This window comes from Phaseolus vulgaris, chromosome 5, assembly GCF_000499845.2.
Source record: "Phaseolus vulgaris cultivar G19833 chromosome 5, P. vulgaris v2.0, whole genome shotgun sequence".
Lineage (NCBI taxonomy): Eukaryota > Viridiplantae > Streptophyta > Magnoliopsida > Fabales > Fabaceae > Phaseolus > Phaseolus vulgaris.
In genome coordinates, this window is record NC_023755.2 from 7,248,143 (window position 1) to 7,271,919 (window position 23,777).

The following is a 23,777-nucleotide window of genomic DNA, read 5'->3' on the forward strand; positions in this document are numbered from 1 at the left end:
TCAGTAGTTTGTAGTATTTTTGAAACGTTATTAAAACAACTTATTTTTAAACAATAACTTCCATTTATTTGATATCTATTTCTATTTTCTTCTTTAACATATTTATTAAGTTTTTTTTTTAATTTTATGTTTTTCATCCACTCATACGACATCATTTTATGATTTTTTTAAATTTTTTCTTACATAAGGTAAATATTATTATTTTTAATCTTTTAACAAATAAGATATCGACAATAATAAAAAATAAATTTACTATCATCATTAATATTTAACTACTTTTATATTATATCTTATGTCTATATAAAAATACGTTATTTTTATTTTATTTTATTTTAAATTTCTATAGAAATATTGTAAAATATTGTATAGAATTAATAAGAAAACTAAATAAGAAGAAGTATATAACAATTTTAAACAAACTAAAATTAATTAAAATAATTATTTGCAAATAAAATATTATAAAATATTAATTCTATTAAGAATTAGAAATATCCTTAAAAATATTTTTTTTATAAAATATCGTATAGTTCTATCATTCACCTTAATTTAACTAATAATTTCAGTGAACAAACACTCTTAATTTAATAAGTTAGCTACAACTTTTAATAATTAACTATTTTGTTTACTTTCTTCCAATATAACCTAAATAACTGTTAAATATGTAGATATAGGTGTGTGTTACTCTTGTAAATTCAGTTAAACTGCATGGAATAACCATTTCCAGTACTTTTCTGTATAGATTTTTGAAAAACAAAAAGACATGTTATAAACTGTCTGAAAAATTAAAAAAAAAATAAAACTTTTAAGTGTAATTCATAAGGTAATTTACTTATATATATTATAATTTTTGTTTTATTTTTATTCAACGTGAGCCTCACACTAAACTTTAGAAATTCATACATAAAATTTATTATAAATACGTCCAACACTAGATAGTATGATATTATTTTAGAAAATCAACTTTAAACCTAATATCAAATCAGTTTATAAAATAAAATCTACAACCACTTATATACTATTTATATACATGAAAATTTTTTATTTTAAAAAGAAAATATAAGAATAATTTGCTAAAATTCCTAATGCATTTACTGGTTTGAGCTACCTACCTATCACGTCTATTATGTCTATTGTTGCCAAAAGTTCCAATTACTTCCTAAACCTTTCCTTTTTTCTCTTTACTATGTTTCATATTCAGAATCTGTTAGCAGCAAAGAAACAAAATGATGAGTAGCACATCCATTAAGGTTGCCGTGTTGGGAAGTGGAAGTAAGCACTACACCCACTTCACTTGAAATCAACTCATTTTTTTTGAATAATAATTGTGATAATAATAATGTAATATTGACAGTTTCAGGAGCCGTGTGTGCTTCAACTCTTGCCAAATATGGGGTTTCTGTCACTCTCTTTGAGTCAGCCAGAGGCCCTGGCGGACGTATGTCCCAAAGAAGGTACTTTTGGTAATGTATAGGGTTCCCTCCACCGTTTATTCTAATGGGGTTCTGCGGAATTGTTGTTTAAACCATTGGAATAGCATTTTCAAGATGCCCATTTCATTCAGGGAGATTTTTTTATATCTTATCAGTTACATTACATAGTTTTCTGTTATCTCTTTGAAAAAGTATTTATTTTTTAAAGGAGAAAAAGGAAACAGATTTAAATTTTCTGATTGCTGTATTTTGTTGGAGATTCCACATCATGATGATATTTCATTGTATATAAGTGAGTCAAAACCTCACCTTATAAGCCGATTTCCAATTCTTAACATATTTGTTTGCTTTGAATATGTGGAATTAGGAAGGTTTGTTAGGGCTTATGTTTTGCACCTTTTCAGATTGGTAGCATGTAGCTTGATCTCTCTATGAAATCGTTATTTCAATTTTCAGTCTTCTAGTTTGTATTATTTAATATGTTTTATGGATTATTTTATTTTACTTTTTGTGATAATTTGCTGACTGCCATTGCTTAGTCAAAGAAGTGACACTGATATTTAATGATAGTTTAGTTTAAGGTGTAGCACAGTTAATATTGATTTTTCCTCACTAATTATACTGGATTTTCCTTCTTTAGTTTGGTGATAATTTGAAACAGGATCCTAAAATTTGTCAATTTCTTGCAATCAGGGAAAAAACTGAAGATGGGAAGGAGCTGCATTTTGACCATGGTGCCCCATTTTTCTCTGTTGGCAAGTCTGAAGTCTTACGCCTGGTTGAAGAGTGGGAATCAAGGGGTCTTGTAGCTGAATGGAAAGAAAAGTTTGGCTTCTTTGATTTTCACACCCGTGAATTTAACAACATTGAGCAGGTTGACAATTATAATTCATATGCTCAAATTGTTTTATGCAGTATAAGTAGTGTCATGTGTGAAAAACAAGAAATAAGACACAAGAAGAAGAGAGGGTTGAATTGCATTTTTAAAATTTCCCAGTTTTTCGTTGATCTCGTTTGTTTAGATGCCGTTAGACGATAAATGTAAAAATCGAAAATTTGAGAATTCTTTGTGAAAACTGGTTTTAATTTTTCCTTCCTTAGTTAGTTAGACAACAAAATAACTAGTTCGACAGCAGAATAACCTGCAATGTAAAAGATTGAAGAAAAGGAAAAGTTACTCATCCGTCATCATCTTATGAGCTATCATGTTGAGAAGCATTAAATGCATGGCATGGAGCATTAAATCCTCTTCTCTTCTTTATGCAACCTCTATGATAGTTGGCAGTAGTACTTATCTTCCTCGGAAATTGATCCTTTTACACTGAACATTGGTTAAAAGTGCACATTGTACATGATAGACAGTTGAGTAAAAGTTGAAACTAGCTTTGTCAAAGAAGTTGGTGGTCATTTTAGCTTTAGCCATATCCCAAGGCATTTTTGAAAGTTGCTAGGCCCGATCTACCTGGGAGTAAAAGACATTCTTTGTTTCTTCAAACTTAAGCTTTGGTATATTCTTCATGCTTGTCATCTTGAAGTCTTGATTTGTACTTATCATCTGAATGATCTTCATTTAACTTATCAGACGAAGTGGAACTTGGCTCTATCGTCTGTCAGAAGAAGCATTTGCATTTGTGATTTGATTAGCATTTGTCAAACGCAGCTGCTTCATGTATTCCAAACACTAGGCTTACTGTGTTTTTAGCATATAATCAAAATATTTGTATTTTTAGCATATAGTGTCTCTTTCTCTATGTTGTTTAAGGACTTAAGTTCATGTTACATCTTTGATTTCATTATATTTTTGTTTTTTTACGAGTGTTTGTTTAGAAGTTTATCCAAATTGGATCTAGTATCTCCATTGAAAAAGAATTATGTTTACTATCCACATGCAAAAGTTGGGTTTCATGTTCTCATGACAAATGTAGACCTTTGGCAAAGGCAAGGCGTTGATATATGAAAATATATATCTTAGAATGACCTTAGAATTTAGACGTTAGAAAACTTATTTTCTGGAAAAATCATGACATTTTACTTCCATTCAAAATGTTATGTACTAATCCAAATTATGTAGATGACTTGTACAAAACCTTGTGTATCTGAGATCAGTTTTACTTGAATAGTGGTTTCTCTGACTGGAATATTTATTAGGAAGGATCAAGCAAGAGATATGTAGGTGTTCCAGGCATGAATTCTATATGCAAATCATTGGGAAGTGAGAATGGTATCAACTTTCTTTTTATTATTTAGTATTGTTGTTCATAGTTGACCATGAAGGCAGTAGAAAGCTTATTCATTACCTTTCTCATGGTTAGGTGTGGAAAGCAAGTTTGGTGTGGGTATTGGAAGAATTCAATGGTTGCATGATGAGAAAGAGTGGTCATTGACAGGAGTGGATGGGCAAAATCTGGGTCAGTTTAAGGGTCTTGTTGCATCAGACAAGAACATATTTTCTCCACGGATTACAGAAGTAACAGGACGGCTGCCACTACTTGGTATGAGTATGATGGTTTTCTTTTCCTGGCTCTGTTTATTTTTCCATGTTATGTTATTCCTCATTCATTTGATCCTTTTTATGTTTGATGATGAATTGTTTTAGTGTTATGCTAGAGAGCATGAATGCAAATGCTTTTGATAAGTTTTTCTTACATTTTGTCATTTTTGCAATAATCTTGAAGGCTAAGAAGGATTAACAATTTCTTGCCAGATTGCAATACCCACACAATGTGTTTCTTGTGACCTGCTAAAGTATGGATTATGTATTGATTATTTTACACTCATGCAAGTGATGCAGATATAAATTTAGTGCCAGAGTTGTCAGAAAAGCTGCTCAATCTTTCTGTTAAGCCATGTTTCGTTGTAATGCTGGCATTTGCAGAGCCTCTATCAACAGTATGATATACAACTCCCAAGCTATTATTGAATTCTATAAGCTTACAAATATATGAATTGGATATGGCTCATTTGGTTTTGGATTCGTTTCATCACTCATGCTTGGTTTTGGCAAGATGGTTCTTGATTTCCTTTTCGGTTTTTAGCAACTTGATGACTTCTTCTTGTGAAAAATTTATGTAGTTTGATATCTACTAAATAAAACAGCTGAAAAATGAGTTTGGCAAGGTTAATGTGTTAATTTTTATAACCAACAGATTCAAAAGTATATAAACAGACTAGCTATCATGAAAAAAAAACTTTAAGGTGGGGGTACAATGTAGTTGAATTAAGGCTTTGCTGAGTTTTCTAATCTTCCATTCAGTACAATTTTTCTGACATAATTGAGGATCTTAGTCTACAAAATTCATTTATGATTCAGATTCCTGTCAAAGCCTTTTCTTTTGAAAATTCTAGAGTTTTAAGCCGGGCTTATTGTGATAGCAGCAAGCCTAGTCGTTCTACTGCAAGGTATGTTGCATTAGCGTTATAAATATACTTTGTAACTAATTTTCCATTGTTAATGGGGTGGTAACTGGTATCTCTGCAGTGAAAGATGGGTTCTTCATTCTACACCAGAATATGCAGAGAATATAATTGCTCAAACTGGACTCAAGAAGCCCTCAGACATTACACTCAACAAAGTGGCTGAACAGCTTTTGCAAGAATTTCAAAGCACAGGGCTTATCATATCTCAACCATTTTTCAAGAAAGCTCATAGATGGTAAGTAACTAAGAGTTAATGTACATAGATAGAAGCTCTAAGTTGACAGCAATTTCTCATGCCATGGACATGTGTAATACATCTAGAATTACACTTAGTTGTTAGTGCCTTGAAAGAACTATCTTGAGTTATTAGAGCATTACTATAGAGCAGTGTTGGAGATCTCATATCGACTAGAGATAAGGATATTTTATAGTATATAAATGGGTTCAAATTTCACCTTATAAAGTCCACTTCTTAATAGGTAACATTCGCGCTTCTTATCCATTAATTTTTTCACATCTCAGAAACTCGGTTGCCTTTACCTCTGGTGGATAATTTTGTATGAACTTTATCGTGGAAAACCTTTCTCTTAACAAAGTTTTGATCTATCAAATATCCTTTGCATGATGATAAGTAGGAAATAACTAACTAGTGTTAAATTAATGGATAAATGCTAGCTTGTCAGAGACCATGTACTGATTTATTTTTTATTGATAGGATTTAAACACATGTAGTACGAAGGAGTTTACAACAACTCACATACACTTTAATGATGTTCAAAACAACATCATTATATTTTAGTTATCCTTTTTTTATCTGCTTTAACATTAGAAACTCAAGAGAATTTCAATATTAACAATACTGCTGCATGCAATATTTCCATTCAATGCTTATGATGAGAAAGGTTTTGTTTTTATGTTGCAAAGTTGATTGTTTTTACAGGGGGAGTGCATTTCCAGCTGCTAGTGTTGCCCCAGAGGAAAAATGTCTTTGGGATAGAAGCAAGAAACTAGCCATCTGTGGAGACTTCTGTGTCAGTCCTAATGTTGAAGGTGCCATAGATAGTGGTTTGGCAGCTGCATTAAAGCTTAGAGATAATGTCAGCTCTTTATAGTTGGAGCCCTTGTTATCTTAAGTCCTTCTTTGGGTTTTTTCTGGGAGAATTCATGTTCAAAATTTGTTTTAAGACATCACTGTATTACTAAGCATAATAAGGTAAAGCATCTGTGATGTGCACTGTATTTGTGAGTTAGTGAGCATGTTATATCTTTTTAGTTGAATAAAACACATTTAAGAAAGCATTGTGAGAAGCCCTTTTAGGTAATGATTGTCTAATCAATGAATCCACTTACTGATAAGTAAACTTGGATACGAAAAGTATAAATGTTTTGAAGAAACAAACGGGGATTTAGACAAATTACTCTTCTAATTAATAGTTATTTGTCTGCTTCTTGTTGTAGAGATCTTACTTCGATAAAAATTAAAGATATTTCACAATATATAAATATATGTAAACTTTATCTTATAAATTAGTTTTATAATGTTAAATTAGATTTAAAGTTTATTTTTTAATATTTTTAATAATTTTTTATAAAATTAAAAAATAATGAAATAAATTCTTTTAAGTTATTTTTAATATAGTTCATCCAGTAATTATTATTTTAAAAATATTATTAATTATCAAGTATATTAATTATTTATTTTTTGCTTTTCTTAATGTAATTGTCCAGTAAGTACTTTAATTTTGAGCAATGATATTTGACACTCATTAAATTCTAAATTCTAAATTTCGATTACATTTATTTGACACTTAAATAAATTATTATCTTATTATAATATAATATGTTATTTTAAAAAAATGGTAGAGAAGTTATTTTTATTATTTGGGATGTTAAACAAATTTGATTCTTTACTTTTATGAGTTAAATCAAGAGAAAATAATAAAAGAAGATGAAAAGTAATTTTCGTAAATTTATTTTCCAAATAATTTGACTAATCCTCGATAATTTAATTTATATTAAATTATTGTAATTTTCCACTAAATAAATGTTGTGTTAACGGAAGCTAGGGCAAAGTGAAACCATTATAACTTTTTTGTTGTTGTTGAATGAACATTTTTAAGTGCAATTCTGCAGTAATTTCCACCTTAAAACACACACAAATGTTGTAAAATCTCTCCTTTTTCTTCCACCAGAAAAAATGTGTTTTTTTCCTGAGGGAATATCCACTTTGCTTTCATGAAGATGAATTTGAAGATTTTTGTTTGCAGGTGAAAAATTGATCTGGTTCAGATAATGTTTACATTATCATATCCCTCTGTCTGCCACAAATGCCACGCCACGTGTCAGAAAACCAATCACAAATCCTTGGCCACTATTGTTGTTATTATTATGAGTGGCACTTGTTTTGTTTTCCATACCAAAGAAGAAGCATTTGCAGAAGCAGCAACAATTAGTCTCAGCTGAAAATGGCCTCCTCAGTGATGGCATCTGTGGCCCTTAAACCTGCCCCTTTCACTGTTGAGAAGTCCTCAGTGAGAGGGCTTCCCTCCCTCTCAAGAAACTCCTCTTCATTCAGAGTTGTGGCCAGTGGTGGCAAGAAGATCAAGACTGACACACCTTATGGTTGGATTGCATACATGCACTTTCTGAAACATTGCAAACACCCTTTTGTCAATCTTGCTGATTTTTGTGTGAATGTTTTGCAGGAATCAGTGGTGGCATGAACTTGAGGGATGGAGTTGATGCATCTGGCAGGAAAGGAAAGGTTTGTACCTTCATGGTTGTTTTTAATTGGCCTTCTTGGATTGCATCTTAGAACATAGTTAGCATGAATTGTTGTGACTAAAGTACACACAGAATAATCAATCTCAGTTGTTTTGAGAAGAAGATGAACTGATACTCAACTATATCATGATTTGTTGTGTATGCTATGTGCTTGATAGGAAAAACCACTGACACTTCTTCAACATTCTCATGATTTGTTGATATTGGCTATTGAGTTTTTCAATCAATAACTGAAAGTGTTTACTTCTGTTTAAGTTTTTGAAATTGTTATTTTATTACATAACTTTGGAGTTAGAGTCTCTCACTCTGATTAAGGAATCTGAAGTTGATTCATTCTTTTGAGATTGTTGGTAGTATTATTCTTCTAACTTTGAAACATGAATTCAGGGAAAGGGTGTGTACCAATATGTTGACAAATACGGTGCTAATGTTGATGGATACAGGTAATAATAAGATCTATATTATTTAAAGTTTAGGATATTGAAAATATAAATTATTTTCATTCATCTGTGTAATTAAATTTCTTATTATGCAGTCCTATCTATGACACCAAGGACTGGTCTCCAACCGGTGATGTCTATGCTGGAGGTAAGAAACTTTTTGGTAACTTAATGTCATTCAAGAAAAATTAGCATGAAAGAGAAAGCAAAACAGTTTTAATCTACATATCAAATTATTTTCACTTATTTTTCATTGGAATATATTCCTTTAAAGTAAAATCTGTTGTTTAAAATTGGAATTGGATTCCATATCCTTAAACAATATATATCCAAACTTTCTCAATAGGAAAAACCTGTTTGAAAGGAGAAATTACACACACACATATATTATATATTATATAAGTTATGATTTATGAAAATTAGTAGCCCTACTCTTTGAGTTGTTGAGTTTAGAGAACCCTTGTGCTTTTCTTATTCATTTGTGTTTCAACATCATTAGAGAAGTAGTTTAGTATTCTTGTGATGAATAGTTTATGATAATAAGAATTGAAAGTAAAAGATATGTTGTTTATGTTTTCATAATGCAGGTACGACTGGCTTGGCTATCTGGGCTGTGACTCTACTTGGTCTGCTAGCTGGTGGGGCACTTCTTGTCTACAACACAAGTGCTTTGGCACAATAGACTTTGCAGATCCATGTTTATGTTACAACTTAGTTCATGTACCTATCTAAAATTGAAGAGTTCTTCATCAACTACTTTGTGGATATGTGATGTTTCTTCTCTTCTATAAATGCCTGGATGTGAAAATTATTTTTGTTACTATAATCATGCATGCGTCTTCGTTGGATGTGTTTGTCTCTTTTTTTTTTCCTTGCAAATGAAATTTGATAAAAATTAAGAGACCTTTTAAATAAGAAGGGATATTAAGAAAGATATTTTCAATGAAATGTGTGACTTGGTTTGTGATAGTACTTTCTGTACAAAGGAAAGTACTAAATGTTTTTTTTTTGTAGTTTTACAAGGAAAAAAACGTCTAACATTTATCGTCCTGTTATGCTTCTATTTTCATTACAAACAATCAGTTTAGAATTATTAATGTTTCTATTTTGGCACCATATCGTTTTAGTGCATTTGTTTCAAGGGTGTTAAATTTTACATTGGGGAAAATCACGTTCACTTAGTTTTGGTTTTTTATAATGACAATGACGATGAAAGGAATGTTCTATGGCGTAATAATATTGTAATTAATTTGTAGTCCAACACTGATGTTAATGCGTTTTGCAATCTTGGCCTTTGCATTGCTTTGAAATTGGGTGAAATGAAAGGAAAACCCTGCGTTTGAATTTAAAACCAATCATCAGATATTACAATTATAACTTTTGCAAAAAGATCACGAGGAATTAGAAATAAAAGGACTTCTTACATGTTAAATTAATCTACAGGTGTAGAATAAAATGAGAATTATTATTAATATAGTTACTATTATACATATAAAGTAATTATTACAGTGCAATGCCTCAGAAATATTGATTTTATGGTTAAATTAAAGTAATTGTCTCACTCCAACAAGGAAGTTACCAGTAAAGATCTCAAAAAAAAATCTTCAATAAGAGGTAGGGAGAACGAGCTTGGTTGTGTTAATACAGATTATTGAACACAAAAATCAAATGGTTGAGAAGAGTGAGTGAGAACTAAAGACAACCCTAGAGTTCAAAATCAAATTTATATGATGGGAATAATGAACTTGGAAAACAGCCAAAAAAAACATTTATACAAGCTGCCGTACAACATGCATTAAGATAGAATTAGTTCTCCAATATCTCTGCGCTTTCGTCTATGACATAATTAGTGCAAAATCTTACAAGGGTGTATCAATGATGCTGCAACTATGGAGCCGCCAGCTACGGTGTTTCAAAAAGCAAGCTAGTGTTACTTCCTAATGTTGCTTCACTTCCTACTGCTGCAAATAATTCCTTTGCCTGCCACGATGGACAATTGTAAGCATGCAATTACTACTAATCAACAAGTAAATCATAAGGCACGATATTCAGCCATGGTATACAAATTTAGTTTGTTCAAAACGAAGTGTAGTGAGTTAAATAACAAGAATTCTGACAGAGATATCAAAAACACAATCTGGCAGGCAAACTAAATTTTCGTTGTATAATGCAGAGTGATCCTATCCCAAAAACAGTTCAAGAAAAAACAGTTGATCCCTTCAAGGACGAGGGTTTACATTTACATATTTACATTATACTCTTTCAAGACAAATATAGAAAAAAAATCATATTTAGTTTTAATTTGATAACTATTTCAAAAATATTTTTATCTTTAAACATTTAAACCCCAAATATAATTTTGAAGGTAATTTAGAAAAAATCTCTTTACTGTAAGAAACAAGAACATCAAATAAACTTAATTACAATTCTTAATCTATGTAAAAGTAGCTAATTTAAGCTTTAAAATTGAGTCCAGAGTTAGTACTATTACGTACTGTACATTATCCAAATATACTTGTAAAACCAATAACTACAATTAATTTTTAGGATTCAACTTCATCTTCCCATCACTGACAAACAAACCACTTCGAAAAGACATTATGAATGAAACTATATTTTGTTTTTAATTCTATATAATAACGTCTGTAAATTTAACGTTTACAAAACTCTGACGATCTGTAATATTATTTTACTTAGTTATTTATGTTATTATCAACTATAACTATGTGAAATATTAGCTTGCTTTGCATTTTATTATTGTCTCAAAATAATGAAAAATTATACGAACCAAATCGACCTGTGGATATACACGGGTCTAATTACTACTAAAAGTAATTAAAGAAAAGAACATCAAGGGAACTCTAGAGTTTCGTTGCCACTGAGTACGAGATAATATTCTATCAAAACTGAACAGATTCATACAGATTCATACATATTCGTTGCCCAAGGTTCAATGATGTAGGCTAATTACGAATGCAAATGTATCAAATTTACTGACAGAAGATTCTTTCGTGATCAAACAATCTTTCTTGATATCCTATTAGAGCTTTTTGACATGCATATTAAATAAAATAAGCTAATTACTGTCTGTAGCAATCATGTTTGAGGGGTCCAGAAAGGCTACCTTTTCATTCCCTGCCGCTATCTTCATCACCACCATCAGCTTCCTTAACATCAACAGTGAAACCATACTCCTGATCACAACCCAGGTATGAATCGCACATGAAATAAAGTGCATAGGATTTTCTTCCAGTATCAGCAGGAGCAGCAAACTCCAGTTTGGCTTTTAGCTTCCTATGCAGGGAAACCCGTTTAATGGCAAGCAACAGATTGGTTTTGGTATCACCAACAACAAGCCACCATCCTTCCTCCTTGGCTTTTGGATATCTGGGAGCATCAACGGGTCCTATTTCTGTCTTTCCCTCAAGATCCCGCTCAAGGGTGACCAGTAAAGTTACATCCTCCCCAGCTCGAACACTGTCACTGTCCAGCACCTCATATGACAAATCAATATTAGGGAACCGGTTGCAAAATCGGGCAATATCCAACAACTGTGAATCTGACATGCCCAGTAATTCATGCCTCTCATCATCCTCCATCTCTAATAAATCAAACACAGTTTCGATACTCTTCCCTGGGTTCTCCTGGCATTTTTTAGCCAGATCCTTTGTGAAATGAGGAAGTTGTAGAAGCATGGAATCCCGTTCCCACATTCCCTGTGTCACCATTTGACTGACCTCCATAGTAAGAAGAGCCAGACTCAGCCAACCATTGCTTGATATCACATCTACCATTGCCTGAAGCAGTCTATTTGCAGAAAGAAGCACCTCCTTCTGGTCCAATGCAAGGTTCCCACCTACAAATTGCCTAGAGAAATGGGCCTGTAGCAAGGCATTGGCTTTTACGTGTGGATCTGTAACCTTCGGGTTTTCAAAGGAAAACCTCTGGTGATTAATCAACTTACGAACAACCTCTTCCTCTCCAGGTCGTATTGGAAGCTGAGCATACTCTGAAGCTGAAGACAAAATCTCCAACAGACCCTTCATTTTTGTTTTTGAAGTCACAGATGATGAAAACCTTTCAATTGTAGTGTAACTGATGTAATAATAAGATGCTATCATTCCAAGATTGAGAGGAGAAAGGTCCATATCCTCCTCAATAGTAATGCACTTGCTAGCTTCTAAATCACTCAATGTATTTTCCACCATCTCTGAGAGGTGATCAGAAAGATGTCTGTGACTAACTCCTTGCAAATTGTAATAGTTGGGATTCTGTGTGAGCCGTCTGTACATGAATGTCCATGTAAGATAGTCTACAGCATCTTGCTTGTTCTCAATAATTCCAGCAACAATTTCAGCATTCAAGTTATCATGTAAGAAGTGATGAAGATGGCTTTCAACTGGGAATGCTTCATATAAAAACTTCTTGTAGTACTCCTTACGAGGAGCATGGCACAAGATGACACATTTACCAGAATTGTCTACCAAAGGACGGCTGGCATGACCCATCATCTGCAGGAGATCAGTAACAGGGTAATCTGTCTGTGCATTCTCCCGCCCATCGTAGTACTGTGTGCCCATAACAACTACCAAATGAGCTGACAATGTCACTCCCCAACACATGGAACTATTTAAAACACAAACTTGAATCCAGCCTGCATCAAATAGCTGCGTCACAATGTCATGATCAAGACTGTTCAAGCCCTCATGCAGATATCCCACTCCCTCACGCAAAGTAACTTTCAACATTTCATCTCTAATCTTTTCAAGGAAAGGTTCAAGCTCTTCTGGGGGCCGCAACAAAAATGGCTTCTCTCCGCTGTCTGCACCTGAGTATGTAATCAGATCCACAGCTGTCAACCGAACATGCTTCCTTGTAGGTACAAATATAAGAGCAGGTTTCCTATTCTTTGCATGTTGAACAATAGCAGTGTAAGTTGGCTTGGTCATTGCCTGCATCCTTGCCTCAAAATTAGCAATATCTACACCTTGAATGTGAATTTCTAAAGGCACCGGACGAACACCAGGGGGAAAATTGAAAAGACCATGGGAGGTAGCTCCAATCCATTCTCCGAGATCTTTTGCGTTTGCAAGTGAGGTAGATAAAGCCACAATGCGAATCTTGTTTTCAACCTGACTAGCAATATATCGCATTCTGGAAACAACAACCTCTAAAATGGGACCTCCTTGACCTCCAATCAAGTGGAGCTCATCAATGATGAAAAGACTAACTAGTTGAACCTGTTTCCTCTGTTTCCAGCGGCGGGACAATGCATCCCATTTCTCAGGAGTACTAATAATAATCTGACCTTTCTCAAGCAGTTTCAAGTCAGTTGCAGTTTCTCCAGTCAACTCAACCACCCTCAGTTTTAGACCACCACCAAATTTCTTCTCCCAATCACGATACCTCTCCTTGGCAAGAGATTCAATGGGTGCAACATAAACAACACGCATGACACTATCAGGAACTTTCTGATGATTCCTCAAAATAGCAAATTCTGCACATATTGTCTTACCACTCCCAGTTGGAGCAGCAACTAGGACGTTGTCATCAGAATTATATAGAACTGTGAAGACTTGTGTCTGAACAGGATTAAAATGTTTAAAATCCTGATATAGAGCTTCATATGATGGATTTCGCAGTGCAGTCACAGGAAGTGGTTGCAGATCCAATAGTTCAGTTGGTGGAGGATACTTTTCAGGTAAGATCAGATGTCTGAAAGAAACGGGTAAAACAGTTTGGGACCCAAGCCATTTATCTGAAACCACATGGATAAAGTATTGAGGGGGAAGAGGCTCATAAATTGGCACTGTGAAATTCAGTGTGTGGTCCTCATCAATATACTGTTTTTTCAGCATAAAAAATTCATGGTGAAGAATGTATTCTCCATCGTTATCCTCCACAATCACCCAGAATGGCTCAACATATCCATGAATTCTGTCATCCCATGCAAAATCAGGAGTTATTGTCAGCTCGACTCTCAAAACTGTCCTAGTAATTGGCTGCACATGAGCAGCAAGGTTCAGTTTAGGAAACTGATGGATAAATCTATGAAGTGTCCTTCCCATCTTCGGTGCACGAATGAGTTCACCTATCTCTTGTGATGATAAATCGTAATACCTTTCCCAAGCCAGATCTTTCTTCTCCAACTTCGTTAATAAATCACTTGAAATTCCATTGAATTGACGAAGAGGAGTTTGGACACTCCACATCCTCTTGGTCACCATTTTGCACAAGTTCAAAGCCTTCTCAGCCAATTGCGCCCAGCCACGTTTCAAAACAATCTCAAAGAGAGCCCGTAAAAGGCGTCCAGCGCTCTGAAAAGGAAAGGAGGGATACAAGAATCAGCAACGAGACAAAAAAGACTTACATTTCCAAATTTAATCAATCAACAAAGGGAATGAAAGAAGTCTAACCTGAGTTATAAAGACCATATCAGATGTCAGTGAGAGTCCTTCAAGCTTTAATTGTGAAATGTATGCTTGCAGTAAAACATTGATCTTGGCACTTGGCTCTTCAAGACTTTCCTTGATGGGAATGGGTACACGGTCCAAAAGTTTTGCTAGCTCCATCTTCTCATCCTGCCTTACTGTTACATACTTAAATTCTTCACTCAATGAGAACAAACGGCAAAGCTCTATGTCCCCCATCGTAGGCTTCAAATGCTCATTATATGTGGATATGGTTCCATGTGTTATGTAGTAGTAGCTAGCAATACGGCCCAAGTCAGTGACCTGAAAATATCCACTCTTCCTATCATACTTCACCAAATTATTTCTATCCAAGATGGATGCAGCAGTATGGATCTGCAAGATTTCAATAAGAGATCAGTCAATATCCACCAAAATAAATAAAAAAAGACATTATGAACAGGAAATATGCAACATAAAACTTCAACAAGGAATATCTGTTAGGATATAAAGAGAAGGACTTAGTTAAGATAGCTAGATTAATGAGTTAGTTCGTTGTAACAGGAAGAAGAATAGGAGAGGCTAATATTTGCTGTCGTTGTAAATTGAGCATGGGCTCTGTATGAAGGGAAAACTCGGGGAGAGTTCAATCTCCTATTCATTGTTCTTTTAATCCTATTCGATAAAACCAATTTTTTTTCTTTCTCATTTCAATATTTGGTTCCTACCAATATCATTTGAAATTCATTCAGAAAATACTTGAAGAAGAAAAAACTAAACTACTTACTACGAGGCCAAGGAACCTATTGCTAACTAGAATGAGGATTTTTCACAATCAATGTCCATATGGTTCCCTCATCATGCAACTCTACAATAAGAATGACAATAATAAGCACAAACATAACTGAAGCACAACAGATAAAGATCGCTAAAAAAGAAACAGAAAAGAAATAAACCTAATACATAAAGAAAATAAATACAATCACATCAACCTTAGCTCAGATAATTATACTATATAGTGAGCAATTAGAAGAGTGTAGGAGATGCGTACCAAATCAGCCCTCCTCTCTTCCAATGTTATATCCCTTGTTAGGACGTCGGGGGCTATCCCATATAATGAAGGATTCCTCAGCATACGGACATACAAGTAAGTATATCCAATCCAATTACAAGCTTCCCTAGCATTTTGTACAGTACCAAGAACAATCTCTGCATTCAGCTGATCAGCCAGCTTGGACACAAACTGACTTTCAATAGGAAGTTGTTGGTTCATAAGAGAGAGGTAATACTGCAACTCACTATGACCAGTAACAATTATTCCCTCACCATATGAATCATACTGCGGCCTTCCCGCACGACCCAGCATCTGCATCACATCAAGAGGACTTAATTCAGTCCAGGCCCCCTTTTCAGGATTATAAATCTGTGTCCCTTTAATAATCACTGTATGGGCTGGTAGATTCACACCCCACGCAAGGGTCGCAGTTGATACCAACACTTGAACATGTCCGTCAGCAAAAAGATCTTCAACAAGCTGACGATCCGTCCTGGTCATACCGGCATGATGAATTGCAAAACCATATGGCAGAAGATCTTTAAGATCATTGCTTTTCACAAGATCAGTATGAGTTTGAAGAATCTCACGGCTTGCACTATCTTCTTTAAGGAACCTACCAAGAGTGTCCTTTCCCAGTGCAGCATCTCTGATGGCTCTAGCAGTTTTGGCAGTTTCTTTCCTAGAGTGTACAAATATAAGAACCTGATGTTTCCCAGCCACAGCCATAACTTTCTCATAACAGATATCATTCATCAACTGGAACCTCTGAAGTGGCTTCTTCACTGTGATTCCAACATACTGTTGAGAAAGTGGAACAGGTCTGTAACTATTATCAAAATAAAACAAACCCTTCTTCAGATCAACACGCAAAAACAGTGCAACATCTTCATAATTAGGAAGTGTAGCAGACAGTCCCACCAAACGAATATAGTCCTTTGTGGTTTCAATTTGCCTTACTGTTCTAGCAACTATACTTTCAAGAACAGGTCCTCTGTTATCATGAAGTAGATGAATCTCATCAATGATCAGAAGCTTTACAAGCTGTGTATAAGTTCGGTCTCCCGACTTTCGGGTGATAATATCCCACTTCTCAGGGGTTGTCACTATAATCTGAGTCTCTTCTATCTGTTGCCGGGTTAGTGACTGGTCTCCACTGAGCTCCCTGACTTTAACATCATATTCCTGCAATCTATTGGACAAATTCCCAACTACCTCAGCCACAAGAGCTTTCATAGGTGCAACATAAACAATTTTATAAGCACTATGGTCAATCGAGCCATCCTCAGGATTCCTATGCCGTGCAATTTGTTGAAGTATAGTGAGAACTGCTACATTAGTTTTTCCAGCCCCAGTTGGGGCACATAGCAGAAGATTATCAGGTTTGAAAAGTGCAGTGTCATATACCTTGCTTTGCACCCTATTCAACTGTGACATTCCTTTAAAAGCCGGTTGTGCCCAATCAGGCATAGATGATATTTTCACAAGCTTCTCATTTGGATCAAGCGCTTTAGCTTTCAAAGCAGGCACGTGTATCTCTTCATATCCCTTACTAAGATGCCTGTAAGATCCATCAGGCAGGTCACACTTCTTCTTAGCCATGAAAAAACCACCTTGAGCAAAAGCAATGTTTTCAAGATCAAGCATCTGCCGCTGACCCTTCAACCATCCACTCTCCCCATCTCTATCAGCAGGTCCCCTTCTGCCCCTCTCCCTCTCTTTATCCCCATCTCCACCAGTGTCATCCTTCAACCTCCTAGCCTCCTCCCTTATACTCTTCTCCAAGTTCTTCTGCCTCTCCTTCGCAGATGCCCTCGTAGCGTGCAATTGCTCCAAAATCGGCTGCAACTCAGTTCCCTTCATCTCCTCCTCAATCCTCTCCCTCTCCTCCTGGTCCTGTGCCCTTGCCAACCGTGTACACCACACAATCTTTAACCTATTCCTTAGCAAAAACTTAATGAGACTGAACTTATCAAACTCGAGGTGAAACAAAAGTTTGCTCTCCACCTCCCTATCATCCCCCTCAGCCAGAATCTTGAGCACCTCCTCCGCGAGCTTCTGGCACTGCTGCGGATCAATCTGCTGCTCAAAAGCCAGAGAGATTTTCCTCTGAAGCCAATACGCATCAATATCCTGCACATTCAAACTCATCCCTTCATTACCATCTTCCATATCCTCATCATCAATCCCACCACCCATTTGCATAGCGCCAGAACCATTCTGCTCCACCCCATCCTCCTCCTCTTCCTCCTCATCCTGCACAATATCCAAATCACTCTCCTCATCATCATCCTCATTCTCCTCAAACTCAACAGCAACACCAACATCATCATCAAGGCCCTCCTCACCATCCATAGCCGAATTCCCATTCGGAACATCAGCAGCCTCCTGGAAATCAGTAATCAACTTCCCAATCGAAACAAGCTGGTCAAAAACATGGTTAGCTATGGGATTCAAAAGCTTCTCGATATCCTTCTTCTTGTCAGTGTTCTTAAGAACATCGTTTTTAAGCACAGCAAGGATCTCATCTGCAGCAGCACTGACAATGCTGAGGGGCTGGCCGCCGAGCTGGTGCTGGATGACACTGAGCATGGCCTCATAGGCTGCGCGCGTCTCCTTCGTCTTCGGCTGGTACACACCATCGTCGGAGGAGGACAGAACACTGTCATGCTGAACACGGCGCCGCTTCGAGGGGACGGAGACGGCGGCATCGGCGGCGGCGTCACGCTCCTTCTTCTTCTTCTTGTTCTTCGCCTTCTCAAGCTTCTCGTCGAGCTCCACCGGGCGGCCGCGGTAGGCGCGGTCGCCGAAGCTCTTGGGGTCAATCTTGCCCCAGAGAGACTCGGGCTCGCCGGTGGGCTCGTGCGTGTCACGCGGCCTAGAGTCGGTGGTGAGAACCAGGCTCGAGTTAGCTCGGTACTCGTACTGCTTGAACCGAGCGTGCGCTTCCGCACCTCCACCTAGGTGCGCCATTTCCAAAACCCTAGAAAAACCTACACGAGCAAAAATGCAAAAGCGTGAAACCCTAAGAAGCAATTGAAGAAGAAGATTTGAAAAATTTTCTAGAGCGAAAGAGTACACTAATTAGAAGGTAGGAGAGAACACTGCTGCCACTGGTAATGGTGGTAGTGTTGTGAATTGTGAAACGTGATTCTCAGAACGTGATTCTGAGATTTTAGATACCATTAAAGTATATCCACAAAGAAGAGAGGGAGAAAAACAGACAAGGGTTTCGGAGGAAACACCGAGAATGTTAATTGTAATGAAAAATTAAGCCGGTGACGTTAATGGGCCTAGCCCGTAAACGGACGGGCTTCATTTCGGCTGTCAGACCCACTTTACTGAATTTTTTAGGCAATTTCTTCCTGCACCATATCATTCATGACATGCACTCACAAAATTTAAAATCCAACATTGCTCTTGGTTTCATTTTTGCTTATGGATGCACAAATCTGGAAGTCATTTTTATACATTCCGGATTTCAAATCTGGAAAGTCATTTTTGTATTTTATTTAAGTTTTTGGAGCTGTCGTTTTGTTGTCAAATTAATATGATTCTAGCGTAGACTTGTCTAACACTAGAGAGATGATAGTATAGTTGTGGTCAGATGACCCCAAGTCGTCTCCCAACGAATCCAATAGTAATTTCAGTTAATCGAATTCAAAACCTATCTGCAAACAATGAAGATTAGCAATAATGGTAAAGTAACAGGGGTTGCGATCGTTAAGCAGGAAAATATAAATGATGATTTGAATCAGTAAAGAATGCAAATTGACTCCCAAGTTCTTCCACCAATGAATTCTTCACAGGCTTTCTAAAGATTATTTCTTTCTCAATCCTCAACAGAGCTAAATTAGATTGAACATACGCCAAACCTAATTCAACTGAAGCTCACCAGTAAAGCATGTGTCTACCGGTTTAATCAATACCCACTTTGTTCCATGCGTATACTCCATGGGAATGCTTATCTCCTCTCTCTTGAATCATGCGCCCAAGAAATTAATTAGAACAATACGAACTAACTAAGAAACCAAATTTTAAGATAAGGAAGACTCTCAATCATGCGTTCAAGTACAACCTCTCACAAAAATTAGTTTTCCAGGAGATTAGACAATAAAAACAACTGCTATAGAGAATAAAAAATAGAAACTTTTATTGATCAAAACCTCAGAACTCAATGGAGAATCACAAAGGAATCAACCAAAAGGTTTAGCTTTCCATGCGGAGGCAAAAGAATTACAAATAAGAAAAGAAACTAAGAAAACCCTATGAAGCTCTCCCCCTTCTCTTGATGCTTGTGTCCTTTTATAGGCTTTTCTGCTCCAAGGATCTTGGGAAAATATTGCAGTTTAGATTTTGTAAGCAATCTCCACTTTCCATAATTCTTTTTATTTTGCAGAAGATTTGCTTCTAATTCTGTTTCTGGGATCTTGTAGCTTTTTCTCTTTCTTCTCCTTAGAATTTGTTTTCTGTTTTGATTCAAAGAAACAACTTGGACTTTTGCATATTTGGCTCATTCACAAAGGTAGATGCTTCAGATCATTTACCCTAAAAACACCAAATAAACAATAATAATATATAAGGCCCAAATAAACCCAATTATAAGAATATTAATTAAAACAATGGATTTATTTATTATTATAGTCCAATAATCTATGATTAAGGCTATTGAGTGCGAATAAATATATGTTCATCAATGGTCATATATGGAAGTGAGTTATGAGTTCTGGATTTTTATATACATAATGGTGTGCTGTAAATGGTGTTGAGGATTGAAATTCGGAACTTATTTATGTTTGTTTACGGATCTTGACACCCAGAAGGTCATTTATGTTGTCCAGGTAAGCTTTCGGATGGTGAAATCCATAAGTGACATATTAGTTATGGATTTGTATATCCTGAACTTTGTGATTTGACTTATGGATATGAATATCCGGAAGACAAAAATTTTAAATCATTAAGGACAAAACGAATATTTCACGTCAATGAGTTGGGTACAGGTCTAAATTGACGTGGTGCAGGGAGAATCAACCATTTTTTTAAGAAGACAATTTCGAAAAATATTTGACAAATTCTCCATCACCTCCACTACTCCTTCTTGCACCACCCAATAGTTGAAATTGAATCTAGAGTTGTCTATTAGATTGTACAAATCAATTTTTATCATTTATAAAACAATTTATACATACAAGCTCGAATCTTGTTTCAATTATGAGGTTGTACAAGCCAATATTAAAAATAAATAAATAAAAAATCAAGTTTTTGGAGTGCATTATTTTTCATAGAAGGTTTAGTGGGAAGTTTTGGAGTCGCTTTCCGTTGTTCGTCAGAAAAGGTAAGATGTTGTTTTTTATGACTTTCAAAATCTTTGTAGAAAACCAATTCTAGAAGCCTTTTGGGGGAGTGCATGTATATTGTATTCTGAAAAGGGTAGTGCGTAACATATTTTTTGCATTCTATATTTACCTTTTTGGAAGTAAAAAATTGTGTTCCAAAAAGGGTATTCCAAAAAACTTTGGATTATGGAACACATCCCATTTTGGAATTAATTTTTCTACCTTAGATATTAGTGATTTTGGAATTCATTTTTTCTCTTCCTAATTACCTATGCCAAAAGTTATTCCCATAACCCAATTTTTGAAAACCTCCACACCCTCATAACCACCCAAAACACTTAACACACAACCAATTGTTTACCCAACCACTAATGAAGCCTTAAAAAATGCACCACCACTTCCATCATAGTTCCACCAAGCTCAACATTTCTTGCACCAACCACAACGATCATACTTGCAAACCAACCACTGTAATGGAAGCCATGGAAGTTGGCCTTTCAAATAAAACTGCAAAGATAATTTAAGTATTTCAAAAAATATAGGGGGACTGGAAGAAAAATATAGGGGTGCAAGAAAAAACACCCTTAATTGCATGGTGTTATTCTCTTTGTACGAACACAATAGAGAAAGAGAAACAATAACAATAAAACACATTCATAGAAAAAAAATTAAAAAAAACTTTATATCATTAATTACCAAATTGTAAGTACAAACAAGTATAATTAAACATGTTTAAAAAAAATCTTTATTATGTATTTTCTCCTTTGTTTTTATTTCCAACTAAAACCATTTTCAAAAGTGTATATATTTCTTATGAGGATCTCACATTGAAGTGTTTATATTAATATCACATAAAAGCGTGCTTAAAGCTACACTACACAAACAAAATTTCTGAAAGGGCAAAATGATAGTCTTGCAAAGTCAACAAGTTGTGTTGGGTTTAATGCTTTACTTAAAGTTAGAAAGAAGTTATCTATCTTAGGCTTCATAACTCATGTCATGAATCAAAAGAGTTGTGTAAAGAAGTCACACACATTTAATGTTGCATAAAGAGCATTTAATATGTGTGTGATTAAACGTGGTTAGATGCAAGATGAAAAAGATGAAGAGTGCATATATTGAGGAGAGGCGATAATAAAGAGCATTGCTCTAAGTCAAGAGAACAAAGGTCGCACTATATCAAAATGTTAATAAGATGATAAAGTAAACATCACAACTTCATAGAAGGATCCTCAATCTTAAAGAAGATGAAACCACTAGGATATACAGGAACTTCATGGAAAACATTGAGAGTGTTTTTCAAGCTACCTTGGAGAGTGAGCACAATTTTATATGTCAAAATATGCTACCTCCCGAGATAACAAGATGATCTCAACTAGGAGAGAAAGCCTAAACATTGCATTTGTCATCAGACGCAACCCTCCCTAGTCATCAGACCCAATGATCAGTAGATAATTACCAAACCGTCAAGTCTTAGCCAAGAGTGGTTGTTTGACAAAGAGTACTTAGTTTAGCTAGAAGTGACTTGAATAAAGAATACCCATACGGGGCTGCCTGAAGTGATTGCAATCCGAAAGAATACTTTATTAGCTAGGAGTAACTAGGTGCAAAGAATACTCCGGGTTAGCTAAAAGCAGTTTTAGTAAAAAGAATACTCAGTTAAGCCAAGCACAACTTATTTCAATAATACTCAAGGGGTTGACCAGAAGTGTCTACAAGCCCAAAAACTACTTAATTAAGTCAAGAATGACTTGTGCCACAATGATATCTTAACTGCGATGTCATGCACATACCTTTTATTTATCTGGGGATGCAAGTAGGTGGTAATCCAAGGAGAAAGAAGTTTTGGGAACCAGTCGTGGAAAAGGTTAAAGCTAGACTTAGTGCTTGGAAGGGGAAATGCTTATCGTTTGCAGGTAGGCTATGCTTGATTAAGTCGGTTTTAACATCCATACCTTTGTTCTATCTCTCCTTTTATAAAGCCCCGACATCAATCTGTGATAAAATATCTAGTCTTCAGAGGAGTTTTATTTGGGCTTGGGGTAAAGATTGCAAACATATCCTGGGTCAATTGGGAAAAGGTATGTAAATCACAGGAGGAAGGGGGATTGGGGGTCAAGAATATTAGAAAGTTTAACCGAGCTTGGCTCGCAAAATGGAAGTGGAGATTGATGAGTGAGGAAAATGGGAAATGGAAAGAAATCTTGTTGTCCAAGTATGGTAGTGGTGCTAGAAATAACCAAGGTTATGGTAGCCAAACTTCTTGGTGGTGGAGTGATCTTGGTAAGGCAAGCGATGAAGGAGAAGGTGAGGGTTGGTTCCATAACCATGTTGCTTGGAAAGTGGGAAATGGGGACAAAATTAGGTTTTGGGATGATGTCTGGGTGGACAACAACAAGCTTAAATCTCAGTTTCCTAGGTTGTATTCCATATCTTTAGATAAAGGAAAGTTGGTGGGTGAGTTAGACTGTTGGGAAGAGTTAGGGTGGTCATGGAGGTTAAGGTGGAGAAGGACTAGATTTGAGTGGAAAAAATCTATGGAGACATATTTGATGAACCTCATCACAGGGAAAATCGCAAATAAAGAGTCTGAGGATTCTATTGTGTGGAGTGGGGATACCGAAGGAATTTTTTCTGTGAAATCTGCATATCTGACTTTGTGTAACTCTCCTAATGGTGTTTCGCATAATGTGTACTCGCTGTTGTGGCAAGCTAAAGCGAAGAGAAAAGAAGTGTGCACGATATGGAGGGCTCTTCTTGGAAGGCTACCAACATATGATAACCTCATTAGGAGAGGGCTGGTTGTAAACTCTCCCTTGTGCGTGCTATGTAAAGCAGCTGAAGAATCAACCCAACATATTTTTATAAATTGTATTTTTGCACAATGGGTTTGGTTTCTTTGTTTC

The 23,777-nt window shown here is 35.6% G+C and overlaps 3 protein-coding genes across 4 annotated transcripts; 2 read left to right on the forward strand and 1 right to left on the reverse strand.

Annotated features, from left to right (window-relative positions):
• The first annotated feature begins 1,121 nt into the window (after positions 1-1,121).
• LOC137835032 (uncharacterized) lies at positions 1,122-6,143 on the forward strand. 2 transcript variants are annotated; one of them, XM_068643330.1, is made up of 9 exons: positions 1,122-1,269; positions 1,352-1,460; positions 2,124-2,304; positions 3,579-3,651; positions 3,743-3,922; positions 4,222-4,319; positions 4,741-4,829; positions 4,909-5,082; positions 5,788-6,143. In XM_068643330.1, exons 1-9 carry the CDS (start codon positions 1,224-1,226, stop codon positions 5,957-5,959), a joined length of 1,122 nt encoding a protein of 373 aa, XP_068499431.1. In that variant the 5' UTR covers positions 1,122-1,223; the 3' UTR covers positions 5,960-6,143. The 2 variants fall into 2 exon arrangements, with proteins under 2 accessions (XP_068499431.1, XP_068499432.1); XM_068643331.1 differs by having other exon boundaries at positions 1,352-1,451.
• A 1,038-nt stretch (positions 6,144-7,181) lies between these two features.
• LOC137835034 (photosystem II 10 kDa polypeptide, chloroplastic) lies at positions 7,182-8,897 on the forward strand. Its single transcript, XM_068643333.1, has 5 exons — positions 7,182-7,469; positions 7,553-7,611; positions 8,019-8,074; positions 8,167-8,219; positions 8,659-8,897. Exons 1-5 carry the CDS (start codon positions 7,313-7,315, stop codon positions 8,751-8,753), a joined length of 420 nt encoding a protein of 139 aa, XP_068499434.1. The 5' UTR covers positions 7,182-7,312; the 3' UTR covers positions 8,754-8,897.
• Positions 8,898-9,776: 879 nt separating this feature from the next.
• On the reverse strand, positions 9,777-18,781 carry LOC137835033 (DExH-box ATP-dependent RNA helicase DExH12). Its single transcript, XM_068643332.1, has 5 exons — positions 18,615-18,781; positions 15,533-18,528; positions 14,488-14,877; positions 11,196-14,388; positions 9,777-10,051 (listed from the first exon to the last, which is right to left on the reverse strand). The coding sequence occupies exons 2-4, from the start codon at positions 18,506-18,508 to the stop codon at positions 11,200-11,202; spliced, it is 6,555 nt and encodes a 2,184-aa protein (XP_068499433.1). The 5' UTR covers positions 18,509-18,528; positions 18,615-18,781; the 3' UTR covers positions 9,777-10,051; positions 11,196-11,199.
• Positions 18,782-23,777: the final 4,996 nt, after the last annotated feature.

What these genes read in the sequence shown, in the direction of transcription:
- LOC137835032 (XM_068643330.1), top strand. Translation starts at nt 1,224, where the DNA reads ATGATGAGTAGCACATCCATTAAGGTTGCCGTGTTGGGAAGTGGAA. An exon ending in AGGACGGCTGCCACTACTTG is followed by an intron (nt 3,923 to 4,221) that starts GTATGAGTATGA and finishes CAAGTGATGCAG; the next exon opens with ATATAAATTTAGTGCCAGAG. An exon ending in TTGCAGAGCCTCTATCAACA is followed by an intron (nt 4,320 to 4,740) that starts GTATGATATACA and finishes TTTATGATTCAG; the next exon opens with ATTCCTGTCAAAGCCTTTTC.
- LOC137835034 (XM_068643333.1), top strand. Translation starts at nt 7,313, where the DNA reads ATGGCCTCCTCAGTGATGGCATCTGTGGCCCTTAAACCTGCCCCTTTC. An exon ending in CAAGACTGACACACCTTATG is followed by an intron (nt 7,470 to 7,552) that starts GTTGGATTGCAT and finishes AATGTTTTGCAG; the next exon opens with GAATCAGTGGTGGCATGAAC. An exon ending in CGGTGATGTCTATGCTGGAG is followed by an intron (nt 8,220 to 8,658) that starts GTAAGAAACTTT and finishes TTCATAATGCAG; the next exon opens with GTACGACTGGCTTGGCTATC.
- LOC137835033 (XM_068643332.1), bottom strand. Translation starts at nt 18,508, where the DNA reads ATGGCGCACCTAGGTGGAGGTGCGGAAGCGCACGCTCGGTTCAAGCAG. An exon ending in AAGAGAGGAGGGCTGATTTG is followed by an intron (nt 14,878 to 15,532) that starts GTACGCATCTCC and finishes GAAATCTTGCAG; the next exon opens with ATCCATACTGCTGCATCCAT. An exon ending in ATATGGTCTTTATAACTCAG is followed by an intron (nt 14,389 to 14,487) that starts GTTAGACTTCTT and finishes TTTCCTTTTCAG; the next exon opens with AGCGCTGGACGCCTTTTACG.